General features: G+C 33.5%; 1 protein-coding gene across 2 annotated transcripts in view; it reads right to left on the bottom strand.

Moving 5' to 3' along the window:
• Positions 1-26,519, bottom strand: part of Ugt50B3 (UDP-glycosyltransferase family 50 member B3) — a 100,796-nt gene that overhangs the window by 22,694 nt on the left and 51,583 nt on the right. For both annotated transcript variants that reach the window (XM_072530099.1, XM_072530100.1), the window contains exon 2: positions 2,172-2,503. In XM_072530099.1, the coding sequence (XP_072386200.1) occupies positions 2,172-2,503 (332 nt within the window). The remainder of the gene's footprint in view (positions 1-2,171; positions 2,504-26,519) is intronic.

Below are 26,519 nucleotides of genomic sequence, written 5' to 3'. Positions count from 1 at the left end.
AACGGTTCCCCAATAGAAAGACGATCAGTGGAAAGACCACGAAAATAATGGAACAACAACTTATGGAGGCACATTGAAAAACAAACAGTGTAATCTCTACATACAAAGAAGAAGAAGAAGAAGAAAAGAAGAATAAGGAAATTTATTATCAAGTACTTTTCGTCATTCAGTCCTATTCACTAACAACTGTTGCCAGTTTGTCTCATACACACCATCTTTCAATGGTTTTCCTATACCTCTACGACAACTTCCGGGTTGTGATATAAGGATTCGACTCAGAGGGTGGTTCTGTTGTAAGCCACAGTTAGATATCTGGACAAATTGACTGTTTTCTAAGTTTTGCTTCAATGTACTCGACATTACCTGTATTTTCAGTACAACACAGAGATTTTTCGAAAAACATGTTTATTTTTACGAAAACAAAATATGACATATTATTTTGAAATCCATAATACGCAAATAACCCAAAATGACAATGGTGAAAAATTAATTCAAATTTGCGAAAACCATCAGCTAAAAAGAACAAACGGATTTTTTAAACACAAGAAGATACACAAATATATATGGATCCAAGTAACCAGAAATTTAAAATCGATCATAGATTACGTGATTACAAAACAAAATACAACATTACACGTAATGGACACAAGAGTATATAGAGGAGTATCATGTGATTCGGATCACTTTATGGTAAAGCCCGAAATAGTTTTTCCGTTTAGATCCAAGAAAACAAAAGAACCACCTGAAGACACAGAAATTGTTAACACAACAAATTACAACCTGGACAGCTTACAACATGAAAGTACGAGAATACTATATCAACGAAGACTAAATGAAAAATTAGTAGACATAATCGACAATGTATCCGTGGAAGAAGTGTATAAAAATATAATAGACAGCGTGCAAACAGCCGCAAAGGAAGCGCTTGGTTTAAAATCCCAACGGTACATGCCTGCACAGAGAAAGAAAAAAAAGGGAATTGTGAGACAAAGCCCTATTTTTGTACCAGCAGAACTAATTACCGTAATGAAACTGGCTAAGAAAACGGGTAAACCGTACATTGTTAAGGAATATGCAAATAAAGAATTTTTGAATTCGAAGAAGGCATCATAACATATAGGAAAATTTTTTAATATAGATGATCAAGGCACAAAATGCAACTAGAATACTTTCAAAATGATAAAAGTTTCGTCCGAGGACCCATATAAATTTTATTACAAAAATAGATACGATGAAGGATTTAAAAGATTTCTCGCTTTGAGACACAAAGTGCGAGGAAGAAGGTTTGAAAGCTCAAATATGATTATTGAAAAGGCATATAACACCAAAAAATAAAAAAGCGGACCTTATGTCTCTTTGCCAGTCACGAAATATACCTGAAAGGTACTATAAGTTTTATCAGGATCTTAAAGAAGAAAATTCTGATAAAAATCACAAAACGAGACCGAAAACTGACTAATTTTATTATTTTTATAGTAAAATAATACATTAATAAAGAATATATACATAAATTTTGTTTTATTTCCTGTCAATACTAATTTCAAAGATAAAGATTGTTATGAGATAACTAACTAACTTGACTGTTGTATAATTGCAACAGTGAGATCTTTTACAAAAACCTGTAAATAATTCTATCTAACATTTTTATCTTCTTCTTTTGGGGCCTATTCGTTTAGAATATTGGCGATCATTCTGGCTATAATTATTTTATGAACTGATGCTTTAAATATATTAAGTTGTTGTTGTGGAGAACCATTTCCTCAGGTCTTTTAACCATGATATTCTCCCAATTGTTTTTAATAAACATTGAATATGTTTAAATCAAATAACGGATGAGTTACTATTATTACAAATCACCAAAATTGCCCTAATCAGCAACACTAAATTAATAATCAATTTTGAATATTAAATACTCAATAGTAACTTGCGACAATATTTCACTGTTGCTTTGATGTTTAATATGATATGTGTTTGTATTTGTTATTAATTAGGCCAAAAATCTTTAATTGTGAGGAAGCCATTACGATTTTACTAAAGGTTGGAGTTGCTACATACATATAGAAAACTATACTGATTTAGTTATATTTAAGGGGATATAAAAATAAATTGATCATGTCTACATCAAAACTAAAAGCTGAGCTGTTTTGTCTTTTTTTTATTATACAACTTACCTCTGATGCATACCTAACCATATCTAATGGAGGAACTGGTTCCTCTCCTTTCATTCTAGCACCTACCAAGTCCCAATTTGTAAAATTTCTCACGTAATATACTAAATTAATTGGCGTTATCTCTTCTAATCCTTGAAAATGAAAATCTGGAGCAAAAGCATTGATAAAAGTTATGTTGTGTCCACGTGGTATTAGGCCCTTCGCTAGTTCCCAAAATGGAATTTTATGTGATTTTGTGCCTCCCAACGTAATCATCAAAATATTTCCCCCGGCAGAGATTTTTACTAATGTCAAATGTGCCACTAGCATTGCGATCCATATTTTGGACATTTCTGTAAAAAACAGTCTTGAGTTAATAACTGTATATAGTTGCGTAGCAGTATTACAAGAAAAATATAATAAGGTTTGCTACGCTGAAGATGTAAAAATAATAAAACACAGGCGAACGATGAGAAAACTTTTTTGATAAAATTACCTCTATCTTATTTATATATTTATATATGTATTTTAGTGTGCTAAGTTCGAAAATCATATTAAAAATGTTGTATCATCCACTCATGAGTTAAGAAAGTTATTACTATTAAAGTTAGTTGACAGTTTAACATAGTAAGAACACCAGAGATGATATCTTTAGGAAATATATTAATATCAAAGATTTAACAATTTAAATATTTTAGTCAATATCTATCAATATATTTATGAAATTTAAGAAATAATCTGTGAAAATTTTGAGTCATATAATCTACCATAAATGATGACAATCCAATACCGCTTATGTAACTCGTAACAAACAACTTCTAAAAAAATTTTTAAAATCGATTTTACTTTCTTTAACCTCCTGTCTATAGTAATGTTTTTTTTCTTCTAAATTTAATATTTTTAGCTTTCAGACTTGCTTAAGGAAGTTTAAAAAGTATCTGAAAAAATGTTTAAAGAAATCTTAATCCTAAAATATTGATTTTATTAATGTCCTACATAAAGGACAGATGTAGGTTGTTGATCTTTTAAATCAAAAATAATATCCTTCTCATAGGACTCTGGTTGCCTATATTACGAGATTAGTAAAGGTAAAAAAATGAAAAATTATTAAAGAAGTTAATATGTCTTTTATTGTTAAGACTACACAAACAAGATTCATTCTTATAACAAAAAAATGAACATTCTATAAATGTTTGAAATAATAAAAATATAAAATTTATGCATTTTCGTGAAAATTACTAAAACAACGTCTTGCAGTTGTAAAACATAAGAAAATTCAACATTTTTTGCAAAATATTATTGTCTTTATAGAGCAGCCATCTTTTCTGCATCTCTTTTGTTTAGGGGCATAATCTGGCATGTGTATTGCTTTTTCTTACCTTCGTATAACTGATGGTAAAGGAGTAATAGGCGTTCTTTGGTGTCTATGTTCAGGCATTAATTGAACTTTATCTTCTTCATCGCTATCACAATCGTTGTCCATATCATTTTGTTTAATTAGTTTCCCTCCCAATTTTATTTTATAGTGTCTCAATTGCCAAATATTTTCACTGCCTTTACTTCTTTCACGCTGTCTACATTGAAGCCAAGCGTTGACGACTGCTAAATCTATGAGGTGGCAAATAACCCGTATTGTCCATTTTTTGGTACGACTACGCGACAGACAAACGGCAAGCATACGATCTACTAAATCCACTCCACCCATATTTTTATTATACTCCTTAATTACTTCTGGCCGGCAAACTTGTTCATAGGATTTATTTTTTTTTTTGACCACCGCTTACAATAATCTATATTCCCTGAGGAAAAAATAGTATATAACATTATTACTGGTTTGTTGTCCATTCACCGTGTGATGGCCATTTTGCCATAATCTCTATTTTTGATTTCATAAGTACCCTTTAAAGATTTTGAAAAAAGTTTTTCTGGTTGCATGAAACAATCCTCAGGGATCCGGTTTTTCATATTGGTTCCAGTTCCATAAAGTCCACGAGATAATAATTCGGTACAAAGCTTTGTGGTAGCAAAATATCGGTATATAAAGTATATTTTATGTCTTGGTACCAGTGATCTTACTAGATACAATACAGCTGACTCTCCTAATCCAAAACCGTCACTAGATAATTCTGGAAATGTTGAATCCCCTTGATATATAATTATATTACGTACAATTCCTTGTGGAGTGGCCAGAACAAAAGCTTTTAACCCTACAGGATTTGGTTTATTGGGACAATACTGACGAATTGGACACCTACCGGAGAATGGAATAATTATTTCGTCGATACTTAATGATTCAGTGGGTTTTTAAGCGTGACAACCTTCACATATCCTATCAAATTATTTTCCAAATCTTGTCGCGTCTTTGTTCCACATTTATATCGGGATCAAAAACTACTTTTAATGAAGTTCTGATGTCATATCTCGGACTATATATCCTAAAACTTACGGAATATACCAAGAACCAGATATCGTGAGTAATACACATGAAGATATGAGTCTAAGGTGAGTAGGACATGCGGATGGAGCAAAATAATTCCGTACGAAAAACATTCCTTGATCCCAATATGGGAGGTCTCATGGTGTAGAGGAGAAGAGAAAAATCCAGTAAACACTCCTTAATAACATCGACGAAAGCATAAACACATGGAAATATGCGATTGGCGGAGGAATACGATGGACAGAGAAGACGAGGATAGATACAGTATCGTCACGTCTTGGCCCCTTCCTTTCTTCTCTATTGATCATCAGTCTATTCGATCGATCTGAAATGATGTCAATGAATGAGTAGATCTTCGCCAAGAATTGTTTTCAGTTGACCCATAGAGCTCTTTTGTGCACGTGATAGTTTGTTGCGTTTTGTGTTGTCTATATGCGATTTGTTTTGACTTTTAACACGTTCAATGCCGATAAGAATGTTGAGAGTATCGGAAAAACCGATACTAGTGTATTACTTGTATGGACATAAAAACCAATAAAAATTCTTCTTCTTCTTCTTCCTACTTTATAAATAGGCAAAATGTCTGTTTTACTTCGGTTTTTAGCCTCAATTGACGTTGTCTGACCATCTTTTTCTCGGTCGTCCCAATGATCTTCTTCCATTTGGCGATTTGTCTCTTGTTATTCGTACTATTCTGTTTTCTGTCATTCTTTCGATGTGTTGATTCCATTCTACTTTTCTTCTTTTGGTCCACGCGTTTATTTCCTCTATACCACAATTTGCTCGTATTTCCTCACTTCTTACTCTATCTCTTAGAGTTTAGTTTGTTATTTTTCGTAAGACTTTCATTTCTGTTGTTTCCAGTAGTCTTTGTGTTTTCGCCGTATCTGCTCTTGTTTCCGCTGTGTACGTCATTATCGATCTTATTGTTGATTTATATATCCTGGTTTTCGTTTCCGTTGTGAGGTATTTGTTTCTTCAGATTGTGTTGTTGAGACATCCTGCTGCTCTGTTTGCCATGTTTACTTGTTTTTGTACTTCTTCATCCACTTTTCCGTAGCTTGACAGTTTTATTCCCAAGTATTCAGTTTCCATCACTTGTTCTATTATTTTGTTATTTACGACTAGTTTACATCTTCTCGGTTCCGCTGATACCACTATCGCTTTAGTTTTCTCTGTTGAGATCTCCATGTTGTATATGAGCGCCGTATCTTCGAATTCTTTAATAAATCTTTGTAGGTCATCTTCATTTTCGGCTGTTATTATGGCGTCGTCGGCGTAGCATATTATCCTTATTTCCTTTTCTCCCATTGTATATCCTCTTCTTTTTTTAACTTTCTTTATGATTTCATCCATTATCAGATTAAATATTAATGGGCTCAGCGAATCTCCTTGTCTAATGCCAGTTTCATATTTGATAGGTTGTGATAGATTTCCTTTACATCTTACCATAGCTATGTTATTTCTATATATATTCTCAATGGTTTTTACTAAATCCAGTGATATTCCCTTTTCATATAATAAATGTATCGCGTCCCGAATTCTCACTCTATCAAACGCTTTCTTCAAATCTATCAGACACATATATGCTGGTTTGTTGTATTCCAGCGACTTTTCTTTTAGTTGTCTTATTACAAAAACTGCATTCGTGCATGATCTTCCTGTCCGAAATCCTTGCTGGTCTCCTTGCAGAGATATTCGTTCGTTTATTTTTGTCGCTATTATTCTTGTTGTCAATTTGAGTGTTGTATTTAATAGATTTATTGCTCGATAATTATCGGGGTCTTTCTGATCTCCTTTTTTGAAGAACATCACCATGATCGCTCTCCTCCATTCATCTGGTATTCTGTTCGTGGTGATTATTTTATTAATAAGAAGTTGCAGTTATTGTACAAAATGATCACCTCCATATTTTAAGAGTTCTTTTGGTATTTGATCTTCTCCTGGTGACTTTCTGTTCTAAATTTAGAAATAAAAACAACATACATCAATCATAAATATAAACTTATATTGCGTATTTAACAACAATAAATTTAAAAAACCATAAAAAATGTTTTAATTAATATATATTGATAGTATGAAATAGTCTGAAGCAGTCTCCAAGGCAAAGCCCAGGCTTATCGGGACACAAAGCACAAAAAATTATATATTATTCTCATAGCATACACTACATCTTTTCCTCATTTGTCTTCCCGTGGGATCAGAATTGTATTTTTCCGGAAGGTAAGTAGTAGAGCTCTGAAAATTATTTTTTTCTACATCGGCAGGTGTTTCCTCAATTTCTGATAGTAAAATATTTATAATTTTATGCGGAAAATCGTAATAGGAGAGATTTTTCTTTAGAGTGTTTGTTGAATAAATGGAACCTGTTTCGTAACATCGTTGAAATTGTATGAATGCCAAGTTTTTTGTACCATCTAATCGTTTTCCGTTTACTGACATACTATGACAACATCTGATCTTTGCGATCAATCTCTGACATGTTTTTGTTATACTGCACAATAGCATTCGGCTTTTCGATCATCTGTCTTCTCTTGTTCTGTAGACTAATCATTTCACCAATAAATTCTGTAGAAATAAAATATATTTCTCTCTTGTCACGCCATTTTCCTATTGCGACTCCGTCAGCATATTTAGTTATAACTTCCCCTTTAGTCAATTTTTGTGTTTATAACTTCTGTCGGGTTTCCTTTTCTGTTTAATCTTAACGTTCCTATTACGTAAGTTTTTTTAATTAGCAGTTCTTTACTGCGAGCAAGGTTGTTGTAATAATTGTCCATAAACAATGAATGCCCTTGATCAAAATAATTTTCCATCAATGAAAATACTATATGAGCGACATGCCCCTTGTCTCCCTGCATATCTTTCTCTGCTCCACTGTATATTGTTAATTTTAATTTAAGTCCATCTGGTGCAGTTAACATATACAGTTTTGTTCCAAATTTGTCGCTTGCTCTTGATATATTGTCTAAATGCTAAGCGCACTTGCCAAAGAATCATTGACTCGTCTAAGGAAAGCTGTTTATTTGGATAATAAATATAACCTGGCTGGTATACTGCCCTACTAAGAAAGAAGCCGTGTCTCCAAAATTTGAAAAATTGGGATATTTGCACCATATGAATAATTATGATTTATATAACATATTCACATAGAGAAAACCCCGTATTTTTCATTTCTAAATATTTTATGAAAGAAAATAGTTTCTATTATGCTTAGTATAAAAGACTAGTATGCTTAGTATAAACCTGACATTTAACGCTTCGTAGTAAAAACCTGGTATATGCTCAGCAGATACGGGTTTTTAACGTAGGATAAAACGATATGCGACGTTTTTTCTAAGGAATAGAGCAACCCCGCTAATAGTTTCCACCACCAAGTGGAACTATCGTTAAAGAAAAAGAAGAAAGTTTATGATTATCATGATTTTGTCGAGGCCGTTAAAATGTGTAATTTGAATCGTGTGGTGGTGAAAGAAATAGGGGATTCAGATTTTCTTATCTGGAAAGACTTTCATCACAGTCAAAATTAAAGAAAATAGAGTCACGTATTTACCTTATCACAAATTGTTAAAGTAATTGTGAAGAGAAAGAGCAAGATTTTACACGTTAAGATTGACAATAGCGAGGAGTTGATAGATATGGACTTTTTGAAGGCCAGAGTGTTAAAATCTGGGATAAAGGACCCCACACCTGTGACGAAAACTTCTGGGATTGCTAAGAAGAGAAAAGAACAAATATTAAAAAACTTAGGTCAAATTATTCATGTTGTATTTTTAAATAAACATTTTTCGTAAATACTTATGTTTTATTCAACAAATGTTCATAAAAAATATTATTAAAATATTTAACTGTTTTGCCTTTCGAGGCAATTTTTTAATAATTACATAGTTAAAACCAAGCTTAAGACAAATTTGGATAATACGTGGTTTTAGCTAAGTAAACTAGACATAATTCTTTGCTTTGCTAGCCCGTATGTCGCATAATTAATGTCCATATGGTAATTTTGCAATTTTTTTTTTGAAAAAATTAACTACGATGCTACACACTCTACCCTAAATTATTTTGTGTTATTATTGTACCAAAAGCTCAAGGGATTAAACAAAAATCTTTAATAGCATTTTTCTTAAAACTCGCTATAGTGGAGATACGGGGTTCTTTCTTAATAGCGCAGTATACTTGTGGTGTTGGCGAAAAATGCAAACATCTTAAGATTGTAAGAAAACGATTTCTGCTCATAGACTGTCTAAAATATAGAAGAATGTATAAGTTGTCTGTTTTCCAATAATCTTAAATACGATTCAATTGAATATTGCCCATGTGCAACCATAAACCCAAAAATATTTTTAGTGATAAAACGGTTCAGTGGCGCACCCAGAATTTGTTTGAGTGGGGGGGGGTTTGAAATTTTTTTATGCCACCTCCATTTTTAGTCCCTAAAATTTGGGTTTTAGTTTAGTTTAAAGTACTAAAGATAGCAGTGCTAAAGATTCAGGTATTTATTATCCTGCCTACCAACTAAAACCACTGTCTCTTACTTGTGCGCAGTTGACTGTGGCACGTACCGTACTCCGAAAGTGGGATGGCTGCTGTAAGGATGACGACATTTTTAGAACACTCCCTTCTCTTATCTAGATCATATCTATTGTTCTGAAGCTATTTCTTGTGTTATTTTGAAGTAATTACTATTTAAATGGGAACAAGCCACAATTGAAGGTTAAAATAAGTTTATTGACGTTTGACATTAATCCAACTTGTAAATACAATACATTTTACGGCTATCGCCGTATTCCCCTTCTCCTCCGCCAATCCTCCCGGTCCAAGGCATGCTCCTCCTCCAAACCTCTCGATGCCATCGCTCTTCTAATTCCTTCATTCCATGAGCGTCGAGGTCTACCTCCTTTTGTCCTTCCAGAGGGCTTCCATTTGTGAAGTTTTTGGGGCCAGCGTTCGTCAGGCATTCAGGTCTCCAAGTCCGGTGTCCAAACCATTTTGAACCTCTTGTTTCTATTCTGTCATGACCGTTTCTGTAGCGTTCATGTTATTTCTTATAGATTCGTTGGTATTCCTTTCCTGCCGTGATGTTCTAGCACTTCTTCTCAAATAATCCATTTCAACTGCCAACAATCTTCTCTCCAGGTCTGCATTAATTGTCAATACTTCAGTACCATAACAAAGAACTGATTCAATCATGGTTTGCCCTATTCTTTTTTTGTTCCTTTTGGAAATGTTGCGATCCCACCATAAGGAGTTCAGACATCCTACAATTTTACGTCCCTGATATATTCGGTGTTTAATTTCGGTTTCTCCCAAGCCGTTCTTAGCAATGTATGCACCTAAATATTTAAATTTTTCCACTTGTTTGATTTCCACGTCCTCGTCTATCCACACTTCAAACCTTGCATCTGAATTGATAACTAAATATTCTCTTTTCTTCATGCTAACTTGTTACCCCCATTTTACATATTGTTACGATAAATTCTGACCCAAAAACGGTAAATATGTTTATTACTGATATGCTATTCATTCGAGTATTTTCTAGGTCATGTCTACCTGACACACGATGTTATAAAAACAAAGTTCGAGGCGAGTCGATGGGAAATCCAGTTTGCCCTTACCGTTTTCGCCGTCCAGTCTACTCAAGAAGGTTTTAGACTTTTCGAGATAACGGCGATTTATGTATATAAATAAAACATTTTTATATGAAGGAACAGTTGATTTTGAAGACGCGCTCGCGATTTAAATGTTACGTTCGCCTATATAAATTATGTATAATTCGTTAAATAAATTAATATAAATTATTGTGCTTTTTAATGAATTAAGATAAGAACAATATAATAAATTATTAAAGACATTATAAATTAAATAAAGACACAACAGTTAAATAAATTCTCATTTCAATATTCTCTGTATAGACGCTTTATCATAAATTCTTCTTCTTCTTAAAGTGCCCTCTCCTCAATGGAGGTTGGCTACTACAATTTTAAAATCTTCTCTATCTTCAGCTGTTCTTATTAGCTGTTCAAAATTTAGCCCTGTCCATTGTCGGATGTTTCTGAGCCACGATAGTCTTAAGTTGGGCATATTGGTACTTATTATTTCTCAGTATGTGGCCTAGGTATGATGTTTTTCTAACTTTTACTGTGTTAAAAAGTTCTCCTTTCTTGCCTATTCTATGCAGCACTTCTTCGTTTGAGGTATGCGATGTCCATGAAATTTTGAGCATTCTCCGGTAGATCCACATTTCAAAGGCCTCCAATTTATTTACGGTTGATGTTTTTAGGGTCCACGTTTCAACTGCATATAGAAGAGTCGACCAGACGTAGCATTTTGATAAACGTAGTCGAATTTCGAGTTTTATTCGAGAATCACAAAGCAGTTTTTTTATTTTTTCGAAAGATTTTCTGCCCTGTTCTATTCTCGATCTTATTTCTAGATCAGGATTTAGGCTGCTATTGATCCAACATCCCAGGTACTTAAATCTATTGACCTGTTCTAAAATGTGCCCATTTATTGTGCAAGGTTGAGGTACGTTTTGGTTTTTTCGGATTCACATCACTTTGGTTTTTTTAATGTTTATTTTCATACCAAATTGCTCACAGGTCGAGTTGGTCTTGTCGATGAGTCGTTGTAGACCTACGTCGGAATCCGCGATCAACACTGTATCATCGGCGTATCTGATACTGTTGATATTTACGCCATTCACCTTGACTCCATCTTTGGAATCCTCCAATGCTTCTTTAAATAGAAACTCGGAGTAAAGATTAAACAGCAGAGGCGACAGAACACATCCTTGTCTAACTCCCCTTCTAATTTCTACTTCTGCGGATGTGGAACCTTCGATCCTAACTCTGGTGTTTTGGTTCCAGTACAAGTTTTTTAAGAATTTGATGTCTTTTCCATCTAAACCGACTTCTTGCAAACGTTCTAATAGTAGGTCGTGTCTTAATATTCATAATAAATTCATAATTCAATCATAAATTCTAGATCATAAGAATCTTGAGCTAGGATGATTTGGTCATCCGCAAAGTTCAGGGAGAACTGTATATCATTTCCTAAGGGGATTCTCATTCCCTGGCCGTGTTTTTCCAATTTTGGAGGGCTGCCTCAATATATAAATTAAACAGTAAGGGTAACATACTGCATCCTTGTTTTAGTCCTTTAGTTACTTTTATTGGCTCTGGTAGTCTTTTTTGGATTGTTAGGTAGGTAGTGTTATCCCTGTATACTTCTGTGATTATTTCTAAAATGTATGGACTGATGTCGAGTTGTTGTAAAGCTTGCCACAATTTAAGTATTGGAACTGTATAATACGCCTTTTCTAGGTCGATGAAGGCTAGATCTACTTCGGTACCAACCGCTATTCTTTTTTCTATTAATTGTTGGAGTATAAACAAGTTATCAGTGCAAGATCGAAGATTCAAACGTCAATAAACTTATTTTAACCTTCAATTGCAGCTTATTTCCATTAAAATAGTAATTGGATCTTTTCTCTGTCATTGGCCCGGTTGGTGTTTCTCTTCTTCTTTTTTCTTTTTAATGACTGCTTGGATGTAATTGTGAACACTATTCCATCCCTCCGCACTTCCAGTCATCTTCACGATCATCTCTCTTACAGTCACAGGGTTTATACCTATTTCTTTATACATTCTGTTTCTCTCCACTGTACATTTATTACACTCCAGCATTGTGTAACAACAGTATAGGCAACGCCCTAAAACAGACAATCGACCCAGTCCCTTAGGATCGGGATCAGCATCTTGGTCCACTGTGCAACATTTTCCTGGTTGTTCCACTGTTCTTGCCATCTTTCCATTGATTTTCCCTTTCTTTTTTTTATAGCTGTTGTCAAATGTTTTCTTCTCTTATAGAGATGTCTCTTTTCTACTGCTAACACATTCAGATGAACACAACCCGTGATAGTCCACAAGGCCGCCGTAGATACAGTCTTGTAGGTGCATGCTACTTGCAACAGACTCATTCTGTCTACTTTTGTCATAAGCCTAATATTAGGTACCTATATCTAAATATAATGAAAAATATTATTAATTATTGTGTATTTATACAATAATTATTGTGCTCTACATATTTAAAGTGGTAATTTAATTATTCAATTAGCGTTTTGGAATTTTTGTATTGTGTGTGAAAGACAAGTTACATTTTCCTACTATTCATATACAATATATTTTTTACTTCTTATGCCCTGGGGGGGGGGGAGGGTTTTAATTCTACAAATCCCCCTTGGGTGCGCCACAGAAACGGTTAACGGTTTCCAGGTAGTTATTTTGGGGTGCTCTTTTGTTTTTTCGCTCAAAAACAAATTTTCGGCATACGTATTGGTTGCCGCCACTATAAGTTCAAAAAAGTCATCAGTAAAGAATAATTGGAAAAAGTCATACAGGTTACCTGTAAGTACACTTGTTTTTAGCCCAGGTTTACTAGAAAATTTAAAATTATTAAAATTTAGTAAATCACTTCATAACAGCACATTATTTATGTCACGTATATTTTCATCTGAACGAGCATGTGAATCGTTAAGATTTTCTAAATTAATTTCATCTACGGCTTTTTCTTCGTAGGAACTTGGCTCAACATCATCGGGTTCATAGTCACTGCCACTTTCTGAAAATAGTTCGATATTACTATAAGAGGAATTAAGCAATTCTTCCAACTGTTGTTCAGATAAATTACATAGATTTATAGGTTTTTTATAGTCCTTTCGAGCACTCTTAGGTCTACATGATCTTGCAATTTCACCGTCCCGATTAAATGCACTTCACAAACTATTTGAAACCCAGAACTGTAAATATCTGTATAAAATAACTGTAAATATTTAGCAGTAGGCCGAAATAAAATAAACAACACTTCTTGAACGCCTAAGCTATACTGAATCAATTATGTCATACGGTGCACTTGACCCAAGGGTTAAGTCATCGGCCTGTAAGTAGAAACCGTCATGACTTAACTCTTGAGTCATCGGCAGTCAACGAATTAAACGCCAGCAGTAATTTTTTTGGGTTTCAACTTCTTGATTTAAAAACGATTGTAATAAAGTCGTTAATACATTCGGCTCGAAATATTATTCATCGCAGGTTGATCAAGATATGTTTGTTTTCTACATAAGATACCAAACTAATAAACCATAGGTCTGGAATATTTGTAGACTCAGAAGTGTGTTATTCTGAAAAAGAAAGTACCTTAACATAAATCTGTTACGAAGCGACGTCAACAAATTACATAATGTTATCACCGCAACCAAACTTAAGAAACCGATTTCTTCTTTATTATTTAATAGTCAAAGTTTACACATTTCTTAATCTTGGAGTTTACTGTAACAAAAGCTAAAGAAAAATATAGGTTTAGCATTGGAAATTACGGTAATAATAAGAATGTGAATATTGCGCCACGGTATTTCACTCGCGCCAATACGAGTATGCGAATATGTATGTGTGGTAGATAGAGTATGATTCCTATATTTTACTCCACTCTACTTATGTAATAAAATTATTAATGGACGTAGGTTACTTAGGAATAACCACAGTGTGGTCAGTTTATTAAATAGAAAATTACCTAACACTTTAAAGATCAAAACAAATACAAAAATGTATCAATACTACGCATTACATATATTATTAAGTATTATAGTATTAGTACTCAGAACTAATAACCGTACAGTAAAAAAGTATTATTACCCTACTTTAATAAGAACAAATAAAAGTCAACAACCATTACAAATAAGAAAAAAACTTTAAACTAAGAAAATTTATTGGTCATTTTTGTAGATCACTAATAATAAGAAGATATAATTCACAAATTCCATCATACTGTTCCACCTTGACATGGTGCGGAGGATTAGCTATAAAATCGTGACCGCCGGAGAATGTGTGCGACGAGTAAGAGTGCTGAACTGATTCGAAGCTCATTAGTACTCGACGCAAGATATATTAAGTGAGAAAGTGCTCATCCCCTATACACCGCGTCCCGGTAAATAAGAGAAAACGTCCCAATGTATTATATATATATATATATAATATATATATATATATATATATATATATATATATATATATATATATATATAATAATATATATATATATATATATATATATATATATATATATATATATATATATATATATATATATATATATATATATAAATTAAACCTAGAGCTAAGATTAATACTATTTTAGACACTACTACACTCACTGGTCACTTCTATTTCACTCACTAGTTCATTACTACACCTTATGTAGTAGTTTGATGAAATATTTGACTGTGACACGGACTAGAGACACTCGTCTTCAATCATACACAATACATGGGGAGTTAACATGCAAACAGGCTTAAGTCACATAAAAATCAAAGTTGAGTTAGATATGCCAATGCATTGTTCTGTTGTAGCCAAAGTGGTTTATCTGATTGATGCAAAAAAGTTATTTCCAATGATAACAGCATGTTAATAACCACCTTTACATACAAAACAACTTATTTCCACAGTTTTGGTCTATGCAAACCAGCTTATTTGCAACCAAATAATAGATGCGCTGTCACTGCCACTTAGCTGGCACAGTGGGTCCTGCAAATTTGAGGTTATGTAAGGGTTTTGTATTAAGTTTTTATGACTACTGTTTAAATTGGTAACATATTTAGAAATAATTAGTAATTACGTTATTATTTAAAGGAGAATGGATGGTTCAGATGAAAGTGTAAGTGTTGGTGAACTGAAATGAAGGGACTAGAAAGAGAAAAGTTACAGGAGGAAAAAGGAAAAGTGAAAAAATTACCAGGCATAAAGACGCAAATAAGGCCTAATTACATCAAAGCTTTCAAAGAAGAGTTTTATAAAGTTTCAGACAAGAAAAGACAAAGTATAACTGCCAGTCTGATTCATACAACACAAATCAAAAGACATAGCCCTAGGCCGGTAAACAAAAACAAAAATCAAAAACCTGGACCTGAGTAAAAGTACTGAATAAAATACTTCTTTGTCTCTGGATTTAAAACTTCTGTATGTTTAACATTTTTTTGCACTGTTATTGGTGTTGGAGAAACTAGAATAAAAAACATAGCAAAAAAAAATGCATTTTGGGTTTGCTGTTGGAGAGAATGCTTTGTTCGGCTTGAATGTGCTGGCTTAGAGATGCATGGACATAAATCAGGACATGTATTTATGTTTTGTAGACTTTGAAAAGGCATTTGATAAGGTTCAACATAAAAAGCTTGTAGATATATTAAAAAGCAAAAATATTAACAGTCGTGCGTGATATGAAAATTATATCTAATTTATATTGGAATCAAACTGCCAAGGTAAGAGTTGACAACCAGTACACCCAAAATATCAAAATACAGAGAGAAGTCCGCCAGGGTTGCGTGCTGTCCCCACTACTTTTCAATGTCTACAGTGAAGCGGTATTTCAAAAAGCGCTCTCAGACTCAATAGAAGGTATATCTATCAATAGAGAAGTTTTGAATAACTTACGTTTTGCAGACGATACAGTAATAATGACGGATAACAACAATGGTTTACAGAACGTAATGCAATGGCCTAATGAATGCTGTCATGAGTACGGACTGAAGATAAATTTAAAGAAAACTAAATGCATGATCATGACTAAATCTGCACATGCAAATATCCAACTGACTATTGAAGATACTGCAATTGAGAATGTTATCATCATCATTTTGGCTTTACAACCCTGTATGGGTCCTAGCCTCCCCAAGAATTTTTCTCCAGTCGTCCCTATCCATCGCCTTCCTCCACCAAGCACGTATTTCCATATTTCTCATGTCTTCATCGATGTTATCTAGGAATCTTGTCCTGGGTCTTCCTCTTCTTCTTTGACCAATAGGTCTATCAAGGAGCGTTTTTCTAGCTGAGTCGGTTTGCTCCATCCGGATTACATGGCCTACCCACCTCAGACGTCCTATCTTTATGTGTTTTACGATATCTGGTTCCTGGTATATCCTATAGAGTTCGAAGTTGTATCGTCTTCTCCAGACACAATTTTCATTTACCGCTCCATAGATGCGTCTTAGTATTTTTCTTTCGAAACATCCTAACATGTTTTCATTGCTTTTTGTTAAAGTCCAGGTTTCTGAACCATATGTTAGGATTGGATGTATTATTGTTTTTTAGAGTTTTACTTTTGTATTTCTTGATATAACTGTAGATTTAAAAAGGAGATTAAGCCCAAAATAGCATCTATTAGCCGTGCAAATTCTGCGGTTTATTTCTGCGAGAGTGTCATTTTCAGTATTGACGAGCGTTCCCAGGTATACAAATTCATTAACTGCTTCGATGACGTCATTTTCTATAACAAGTGGCCGTAGTGTTTGTGGTTGCGTACCTATTTTCATGTATTTTGTTTTATTGGTGTTTATTATTAAATCCATTTTTGTAGCCGCTTCCTTTAATGCTACGTACACCTCTCGTGCTGCGTTTTCCGTTCTCCCAACAATATTGATATCATCAGCGTATGCTAAGATTTGCACAGATTTGTTATATATTGAACCGGTAGTTGTGATTTGTGACGTACGTATTACTTTTTCCAGAGCTAGATTGAATAGTATACAGGAGAGTGGGTCTCCCTGACGTAGCCCGTTATTTGTTTTAAAAGGTTCAGAGAGTTCCCCCTGGATTCGTACTTTGCATTCAACTTTTTCAAGGGTTAGTTTGGTTAAACTTTCCAACTGATTTGGTACTCCTAGGTCTACCATTGCTCTAAAAAATTCTCTTCTATTTACAGAGTTTTCTCTAGAATTTGTCTCAGGGTTGAAATCTGATGAATTGTTGATTTACCACCTCTGAAACCAGCCTGGTATTGTCCTATTATTCGCTCTGCATATGGTGCAAAGTATTCCAATATTCCAATCATTGGGAAGGGACTTCTGTATCCATATTTCTTTTATAAGCTGCTGTAGCGCTATTATGATATCGTGGCCACCTTATTTATATAATTCCGCTGGGAGATTATCTATTCCAGGTGATTTGTTTCTGGCTAGTTTGTTTACAGCGTCTTTAACTCCCAGGATCGTTGGTGGATCCTCCTCCCTCTCGTTTGCTCTGCTTACCTCGCAGCTTCCGTCTTCCGGGTTTTCTTCTTCTTCCTCTATATTAAGTATATGGTTAAAATATTCCGTCCATCGGTTTAGTACGTCTGTTCTTGTTGTTAAGAGATTGCCATTTAAACTTCTACATTGATTTGTGTTTGCCTTAAATTCTTTTCTGTTGATGTTAACTTTCTTATAGAATGTTCTGAATTTTTTCTCTCTGTTGAGGCTTCATTTTTTTTCTGTGTTGCGTCTTTGCATTCATCGTCAAACCAGTGATTTTTTCGGGTACAAGTTTCTGTTCCTATTTCATCTTGTGCTGCTGACTCAATATCTTCCCTTATCCTGTTCCAGAATGAGTCTATATCTCTCTGGTCTTCTTCGCCTAGACTTTGATTCCTTAACCTATTGGTAATATTTTTCCAGTACTGTTTTGCAACAGTTGCATCTCTCAGCTTCTGTACATTCCATTTCTTTCTATTTATTTCTTTTTCTTTGTTGGAGTTTGAAATTCTAGCCCTTAGTGTTGAGATCACTAAACAATGGTCTGAATCTATGTTTGCGCCTCTATAACTTCTGCAGTTTATTATGTCCATTCCGTGTCTTGAATCTATTAAGATGTGATCAATCTGACTAGTTGTTTTTCCATCAGGTCCAGGTTACCTTGTGTATATTCTTGTGTTCAAAATAGGTGCTAGATACGGTCATGTTCAGTGCTGCTGCTAAGTTTATTAGTCATAATCCATTGAGAATGTTAATAACTATAAATACTTAGGAACAGGGATAACATCAGATTTGGACCAAACCAAACAAATTAGGACACGCATTGAAATAGCACGTGCATCATTCATTACACTTAAAAAGTTTCTTTGTTGTCGGGATATAAGGTTAGAACTACGCCTGAGAATGCTTCGATATTACGTGTTCTCTACTCTTCTGTATGGCTTGGAAGCGTGGACACTAAAACATGTCCATCTGAATAAGTCTGTCTTTGAATTTTGGTGTTACAGAAGAATCCTACGAATATCATGGATTCAAAGAATGTCAAACGTGGAAGTAACTAGAAGGATAGGAAATGAGGCGGAAATAATATTAACTATCAAAAGACGAAAACTTGAGTACTTAGGGCATGTGATGAGAGGGCAAAAATACGTATTATTACAACTTATTATGCAAGATAAAATCCGAGGAAAGCGAAATGTGGGAAGACGAAGAATATTATGGCTTAAGAACATAAGGGAATGGTTTGAATGCAGTAGTGCAGAACTTTTTAGAGCGGCAGTCAACAGAGTCCGCATAGCCATGATGATTTTCAACCTTGGATAGAAGATGGAACATAAAAAGAAGAAGAAGTTGGAGTGAAAAGAGGAGGTGACTCTACCAAAAATAAGAACTATCTAAAAAAAGAAAGTGTTAGAGAGTACATAAAAAAGCTCAGAGGAACTAAATCACATTAGAGCAGAACGAAGTCTAAAAGATTGTATCCGAGTAGTGAGTTAGGTCTTAGTAAACTAAGTAAAATGTATAATGATCAGTGTGAAGAGGATTTGAAAGTGAAATGCAGCATGTTTAGGAGATTTTTTATAAACGAGTTTAAAATAAGTTTTAAGTCACCTGCCTCCGATACTTACAGTACGTGCTGCCTTCTAAAAGAACAAATTAAAAGTGCACCAGCACGGTCTACTAAAAAGGCGCAGCTGATGGTTAAAAAGCGCATTCATTCAAGAAGATCAAAGGCGTTTTATGAGTACATGAAAATGGATGTTCCTCATTCTATTAGCCTTTGCTTTGATCTTAAAAAAATTCAGCCACTACCGAAAAGTCCAATTCAAGAAGCTTACCCGAAACAAATTGGGTTTTGTTGTTCTATGTTCACGTTCTATACTTGGACAGAGAACAGGCAGGAAAAGGCAGTGTGAAAATATCATCTACTCTATTTAAGCATTTGACAAAAGTGATTTTTAGGGCAGTTCTGCACAAGGTTGTTTAGCGATGGTTGTGTTTCTCAAAATTAAAATAATATTCTCCTGAGAAAACTGATTTATTTTTTGGAAACACACAAAACACCAATCCAAATATTTTTATTGTATTTCCCTGTACGCGGACATAGTTTTTTAACCGCCGACCGTGTTTTTTGAAAAGTAGAAAAGCAGTTGCGAAAAAAAAACCATAATTTTAATTAAACAGGAATACCATGACACAGTGGTATAGGCACTAGGAGAAGATTGGCCACTACTTGATACTAAGACGCTAAGTGAATACTATAAGGACACCCAATTAATCACTGAACTGAAGAGAATTACCCTACCGGACACAAGAAGAAACTGAACACCTCCGAAAAAAGGGAAAATGTAAGTGTTACAAAAAGATTCTGTTTTTAAAAGGCTTGAAAAACTACAGGTATGAACGAGAAAAGTCTTTTGTATCATTGAGAAAGAAAGGGAAAAATAACCTAAGATAAGTGAGACTGGAACAACTACCACTTTATCATGTGTTAACCAAAAAAAAAGACCAAAGATGTTGACAAACTTTTGAAAAGAATCTTCGGAGAGGACTGGTCTAATCTGATCCACGCCTTGGTTGCTACAAGAGTTTGATTTTTGATGACCCCACTACAGCAGCTGCTGGTGAGGACGAGGAAGAAATGTGTGACTGCCTTGACGATGAACGCTGTGACTTGCATATTTAAAAAACCGTTTGTTGCATTAACTACCTATTATGACAATGTTTGTCACTTAAGCAAGGCCTATATTATTATCTTATAAAAATAAAAGTTTATTCAGAAAACTATTGTTCCTTTACTTTATTGCTTTATTACTTTATTTACCTGTAAATCAGCTTATGTACATAACATTTTACATGTAAAACGACTTATTTCCACTGAGTTCGTGCAAAAGGACTTATTGCCAAAACAAAATCAATTTTTTAAACTATTTTTTAGCTACCCTAACTAAAATAAGTATTTTAGTCGCATGTTTGGAACCAATACTATTGCATAACATTAATTAGAACTCGTTATCCTTTTTCAAAGCAAAGCTATACGTTTTCCGCCCTCCCTGAAAAATTACTTATTTTTGACTTAAGCTTGTTTGTATTTTACCTCCTCACATATGCAAAACACAACACACGAACACTCACACACAAACGTTTATTAACAATAGCACATATTAATAATTCGGAACACTTAGAATAATCAGAATTTGAAGTTCCATAGGCAAAATGTTCCACCAATGAAGTTCCACCCTCATATCTTTTCAGCCAAAGCGAAACTGTTGCTTATAACACCGCGGCTCAATTGTTCAATTTTGTGAAATGACATAACCCCGTAAACAACTTTGGCAGTTATATATTATTTATAATAAAATTCTAAATAATATTCTTTTAGAACAATCTCCGGAGTGGGAATCAACACGTCAAATTTTTTCTAGCTAAAAGTGTAATTATCATTTCAATCAATTATGGTTTAATCCAATATAAAAACAATATTTAATTTTATTTCGTCTTTCATAATTTCTTCTTCAGCGTATTCATCGTATCATCAACACATATTGTTTCTATTAGCTCTTCAAAATTCTATAAAAAGCAGCAGTGCAGAAATTGAAGTTTAGTAGTGTTTCCGATACATTTAGTTTTTTAAAAAAACTTCTAAAAAAAGGAGTACCTATCGTCTAATTTAAAGAGATTTATAATTTCTACTACGAATATGACAAAAAATAATAAATAGAATGAAGATAAAATCTGCAAATAAAATTTATTGCTATATTATAATACAGTATAGAAGTTTTCTTCAAAAACACTTACAACATTTATACAGTGTGTCCGTAAAATATGGAATAAATTCAATATTTCCTAAATAAAAACGGATATAACTATATTAATTTTTATTGATTTATAATACCAATAAATTATAAATAAATTATAATAAATAGCTTGTAAGTAATTCAGTAATTAATACATGACTTAATCTTAAATGTTCGAATTGTAGCCCTTGTTGTATTCGACAGTAACCCAAACGTTGTACAAATTCTTGTAGAACCTTGTTTATGCTTTCTTGAAAAAAAATATTGTTTAGTTCTTTACGAATTCTTGTTTTTAAGTCTCCAATATTTGCAGGTTTCATTTTATAAACAACATTCTTTAAATTACCTCACATAAAATAATCCGAAGGATTGAGGTCTGGCGACCTCGCTGGCCATTCAATATGTCCACGTCTGTCAATCCATCTATTCGGAAAAATTTCGTTTGGGTACCTTCGAACATCTAAAGCACAATGCGGAGGCGCACCATCCTGTTGAAACCATAAAGTTTTATCAAAACCTCCAAGACTAATTGTACTGGGAAATAATTTAACTAAAGTAGGTACGAGATACCCACTTAAAAACTGAATGTATGCTGGCCTATTTAAATTACCTTCGAAATAGTAGTGTCCAATGATTTTATTTCTTACAATGCCAGCCCATACGTTTGCCTTTTGCGGGTATTGTGTATGATGTTCCCGCATCCAGTTGGAGTTTTCTTTTGCCCAGTATCTACAATTCTGACGGTTGACTTCGCCATTTAATTTGAATGTAGCCTCATCAGAAAAAATAATATTTTGAACCAAGAGAGGGTTTCGGTGGCTGTTATCCATCATTATTTCGCAAAATTGTATTCTTTTATCTGCATCATCCTCGTTTAATTCCTGTACAACTGTGCATTTTACTTAGTTTAATTACTTTTACGTACTTTGTGTAGCGTTATTTTGCAAACATCGAGATCGCTACTAACCTTACGAACAGAAGTGTGTGCATCTTCTTCAAAAGCAAGTAGAACATCTAATATTGTAACATAATTTACAGAGGAATGACCTGATTTGCGTGCATTTTCTACCGTACCTTTTTCCCGAAATTTCTTTTCAATCTTACTTACTGTTGACTGCGTGATGGGTATTTCTGGATATTTATCATTAAATAAATTACACACTTCCATCTGAGTTCGCGATTTGTCTCCATACCCAATCATCATGAGTATTTCAATTCTTTGCTTTACACTCAAATTCATTTCTACTTAAAATTAATTCTAAGCAATAATACAGAACATTCACAAATTAATACAATTATTGTACTACTTAATTGTTATTGAACGTTACTAAAAATAATTACAGATTACCAAAAGAAGTAGGATACTTTTTTGCAATTGATGATAAATAATTTATTTTCTAAGGGCATATATTTCAAATTATATCCATTAGACACGAGTATTATACTTTTTTGAAATCAGCTCATTTTTATCGATCTAAAAATGTCCTAAAATACAGAGTGTTACATTTAAAAAAAGAGCCGATGACGTCATCACTGTAATGTGTATCACCTTGTATAATGAAATTTTATTGTAAAACGTAGAACATTAAATTTAAAAAACGACGTGTTTTAGATTTTTTTAAAAAGGCTTTTCATTGAATGATTTGACAAGAAAAAAAGGGAAGAAAGAAACGTATTGGCCATATTATCAAAATGATGGTAACAATATACAAATATGATATAAATCGTCACAGACAAGATAACGATTGGAAGAAGAGCAGTAGGTCCATTGCGGTGAAGATAGCCCAATAAACTCAAAGTTTATTTCCAAAAATTACCCATAAAAAAGGTATAACATTTATGTTACAATATAAAGTATAAGAACATATGTATTAGTTAGTTTCCCCTGTTAGTAAATGAAATAATTATCTTTTATTTTTTGCATTGAAGAAATATAAAAGTAGTTGTGTTTATGTTTGTCACTGAAAATAATTATACAAACTGCTTGCGCTTCTAAGATTTCTCTATAGCCCCTCTAATTATGGTATATAATTATATTTTGATTACCGAATATGGATGAAAGCAATTGCTTTCAATGTAGTGGCAGGACATCGATTGTTTTTTTATTAAAATTATATTATATATATGTAGGGAGCGTGATGCTATTTTAATAATGAGGACCTTGATAATCGTTTTGGAACGAGGAAAAAATATGAATTTATATCCGTGGAATCCAAAAATTGCATACATGCATGTTTAATGTTATTATATTAAGGATTATTATGACCATTAAAGATCAAACACATATTACTAGATTAAATATTAAATATTACTTAAAACTCTAAATAGAAGTTGCCTAGACTTCACTGTATAAACAATTCACAATTCACAACATTCGATGTGATTTGATATATATTTCTTTTCTAATTTATTATACCACAAGGATTATATAAACTAAAAACTCACTCAGTAGTATTCCTTAGATACTAACGAACTTATAATTACACTTAGCCGCTCAATGCTCTGCTTTTAACACTGTTCATATCACCAACTTAAAAGACTTACTCCTCTTACGTCATCTTGTAAGGTTTGTTTTGTCGAGAATCTGAATAGCCTAGAAGTTCACATGATGGTGAAGTCTGATCGTGACTCTTGGCGAATTTGACTATAGTTTGATCCACAGTCTCCATCTCTAGATTTCTGTGGATGTCTCTGTTTCTGAGGTATCAGAAAGCATTTACACTATTCCTCAGCAGCATGTTTTGAAATCTTTGTATCATAATAATATTAGTTTTATTGGTACAACCATTGCTGAAAATTAAATGTCCATAGTGGTTCAATAATTTGTTTATATAGGGTGTCCAGAAACTCTCCCGACAAACGAAGACCAGAGATTTCTTCGATAATTTAATCCAATTTGCCCAGTCCGAAAATGTTTCCTAAGGGAGCTAGAGTAATGGAGTAGAGTAGAGAAAACTGGTACGATTATTTATCCTAATAATCGATTTTGTTAAATGAGAATTTCTATTGCCATTCATAGGCGTCCGTTTTGGGTAGGTCAACGGTTATTTTAACGCGTAACATTTTTGTCTGTAGTTAAGTTAGGTTAAATTAATATTTTGTGCACTTGTTGGCTTTGAACTGTCAACAGAAGTATAACCTACGTTTTTATTGTCAGTTCGCGAAGTTTGTATTTTAATTTGTGGTACTCAAACAAAACAATTTGCACGCTGAATACGCTGATATGCATTTAGTTTATGGTGCAATGAGCTGTAATGCTCGAGCAGCACAACGTAGATTCTGAAAACTTTAAGCATATCTACGTAGCATGCCAATCGCGAGCATGCTACTCACTCAACATTTACGTCAACTATTAAGAGAAACTGGTTCAATGATCAAAAAAAAAATAATAAAACAGGGCGACATAATGATGTAAGAGCAGCACATAAAGATGTTATTTTAATGGAAGTTGACTATTTGTCATGTATCCTACAATTTCAAAATCTTCGGTAGGAATTATTTTATACAACGAAAATTTATATCCTTTTCATTTCACAAAGATACAAGCACTACTACAAGGAGAATTTCCTGCTCGTGAAGAATTCTATAGATGGTTACAAAATCAGAAAAATCAAAATGCAGATTTTTCAGATAAATTTTGTTTTGCGACGAAGCTACATTTACAAAAAATGGAATTCTTAATGTACATAATGCACATTATTATTAGTACTTTGGTGACAATCCCCACGTTGTTTAAGAATTTAAGCATCAGCATAGGTTTAGCATAAACGTCTGGATAGGAGTAGTTGACAATTATCAACCTGTGGACCTGTGGAATTGCTTGCTCGTTTAAATGGTGCTGATTACTTATATTTCTTGAGTTATACAGAAGTTTTGGGGAACCTGAGGTTGTAAAATTTATTAAATTAGCACGCCTTCGATGGATAGGACATGTAATTAGGCGAGATGAAGATGCAACGATCAGAAAAATTTTCGACGGAAGAGGACCAGTGGAAAAACGAGCCAGAGGAACACCAAAACTTAGGTATCAAGATAACATAGATGATGATCTAAAATCCATCGGAGTTAAAGCATGGGGAAGAGTTGCCAGAGACAGGGGCGAATGGAAGATTATTCTGAAGAAGGCTTTGGCTCGTAACGAGCTGTAATGTCATTGACGATGATGACTTAGATTTCTTGAAAAATGTTTTTCCTGATTTGTTAGATGATGTGCCTTTAAATATTTGGCCAAACTTTTCTACATGACGGCTGTTTGGTCTACTTTCGCAGGTTAAGTTTGGCCTGGCGTTACAGATTTGAATCCTTGCGATTATTATGTTTGGATATACATAAAAGCATTTGTTTATTCTGTTCCGATACAAAATCGTGCACAACTCTGGCTAAGGATACAAAATAGGAATTTAGAAATAACTTCGGAATTTTTCGGCGTTCTCTAAGCAAAAGGGCTAATGGTCATCACATCGAGCATATTTTGTAACTATCTACCTTTGATGCTTGTTCTTTTATGTTAGTTCAGTTATTATACTTTGTTATTAAAAACTTTTAAATAAATTTTTGTTTTAATTTGATTTTTGTCATTTTCCTAAACTTTCTTTAAGAATTGTGTGCTGCATTTATTGAAATAAAAGATAATTTATAAAATTCTTTAAGGTAACTATTAATTTAACTTTTATAACAAAAAAAAGACAAATTTTCAAATAGTGTTTCCTAGAAAACGGTGTATCCTACTGACTTAAAGTAAGAGTACTTTTTAGTACTAGAATGCCTGAACATTTTTTTTGCGTTAAAGTATCCGTTGACCTACCCAAAACCAACGCCTATGACCGGTACTAGAAATTTTCAGTTAATGGAATCGATTCAACGCTAGAGAATAAATAATCGTACCAGTTTTCGTTTTTCTAAATAGAAGCGTACTAGAGGTATTTAAAAAAACACTAATTACATGGCGACATCTTCAAAAAGCTCTAGCTCTCTTTGGAAGCATTTTCGGACTAGGTGAATTGGATAAAATTGTTTTAAAATTATCTGAGGAATCTCCGATCTTCATTTGTCAGGAGAGTTGTTTCTGGACACCCTGTATA

The sequence above is a fragment of the Diabrotica undecimpunctata genome, chromosome 4, assembly GCF_040954645.1.
Source record: "Diabrotica undecimpunctata isolate CICGRU chromosome 4, icDiaUnde3, whole genome shotgun sequence".
NCBI classification, from domain to species: domain Eukaryota; kingdom Metazoa; phylum Arthropoda; class Insecta; order Coleoptera; family Chrysomelidae; genus Diabrotica; species Diabrotica undecimpunctata.
This window is presented reverse-complemented; position numbering and strand designations above follow the sequence as displayed.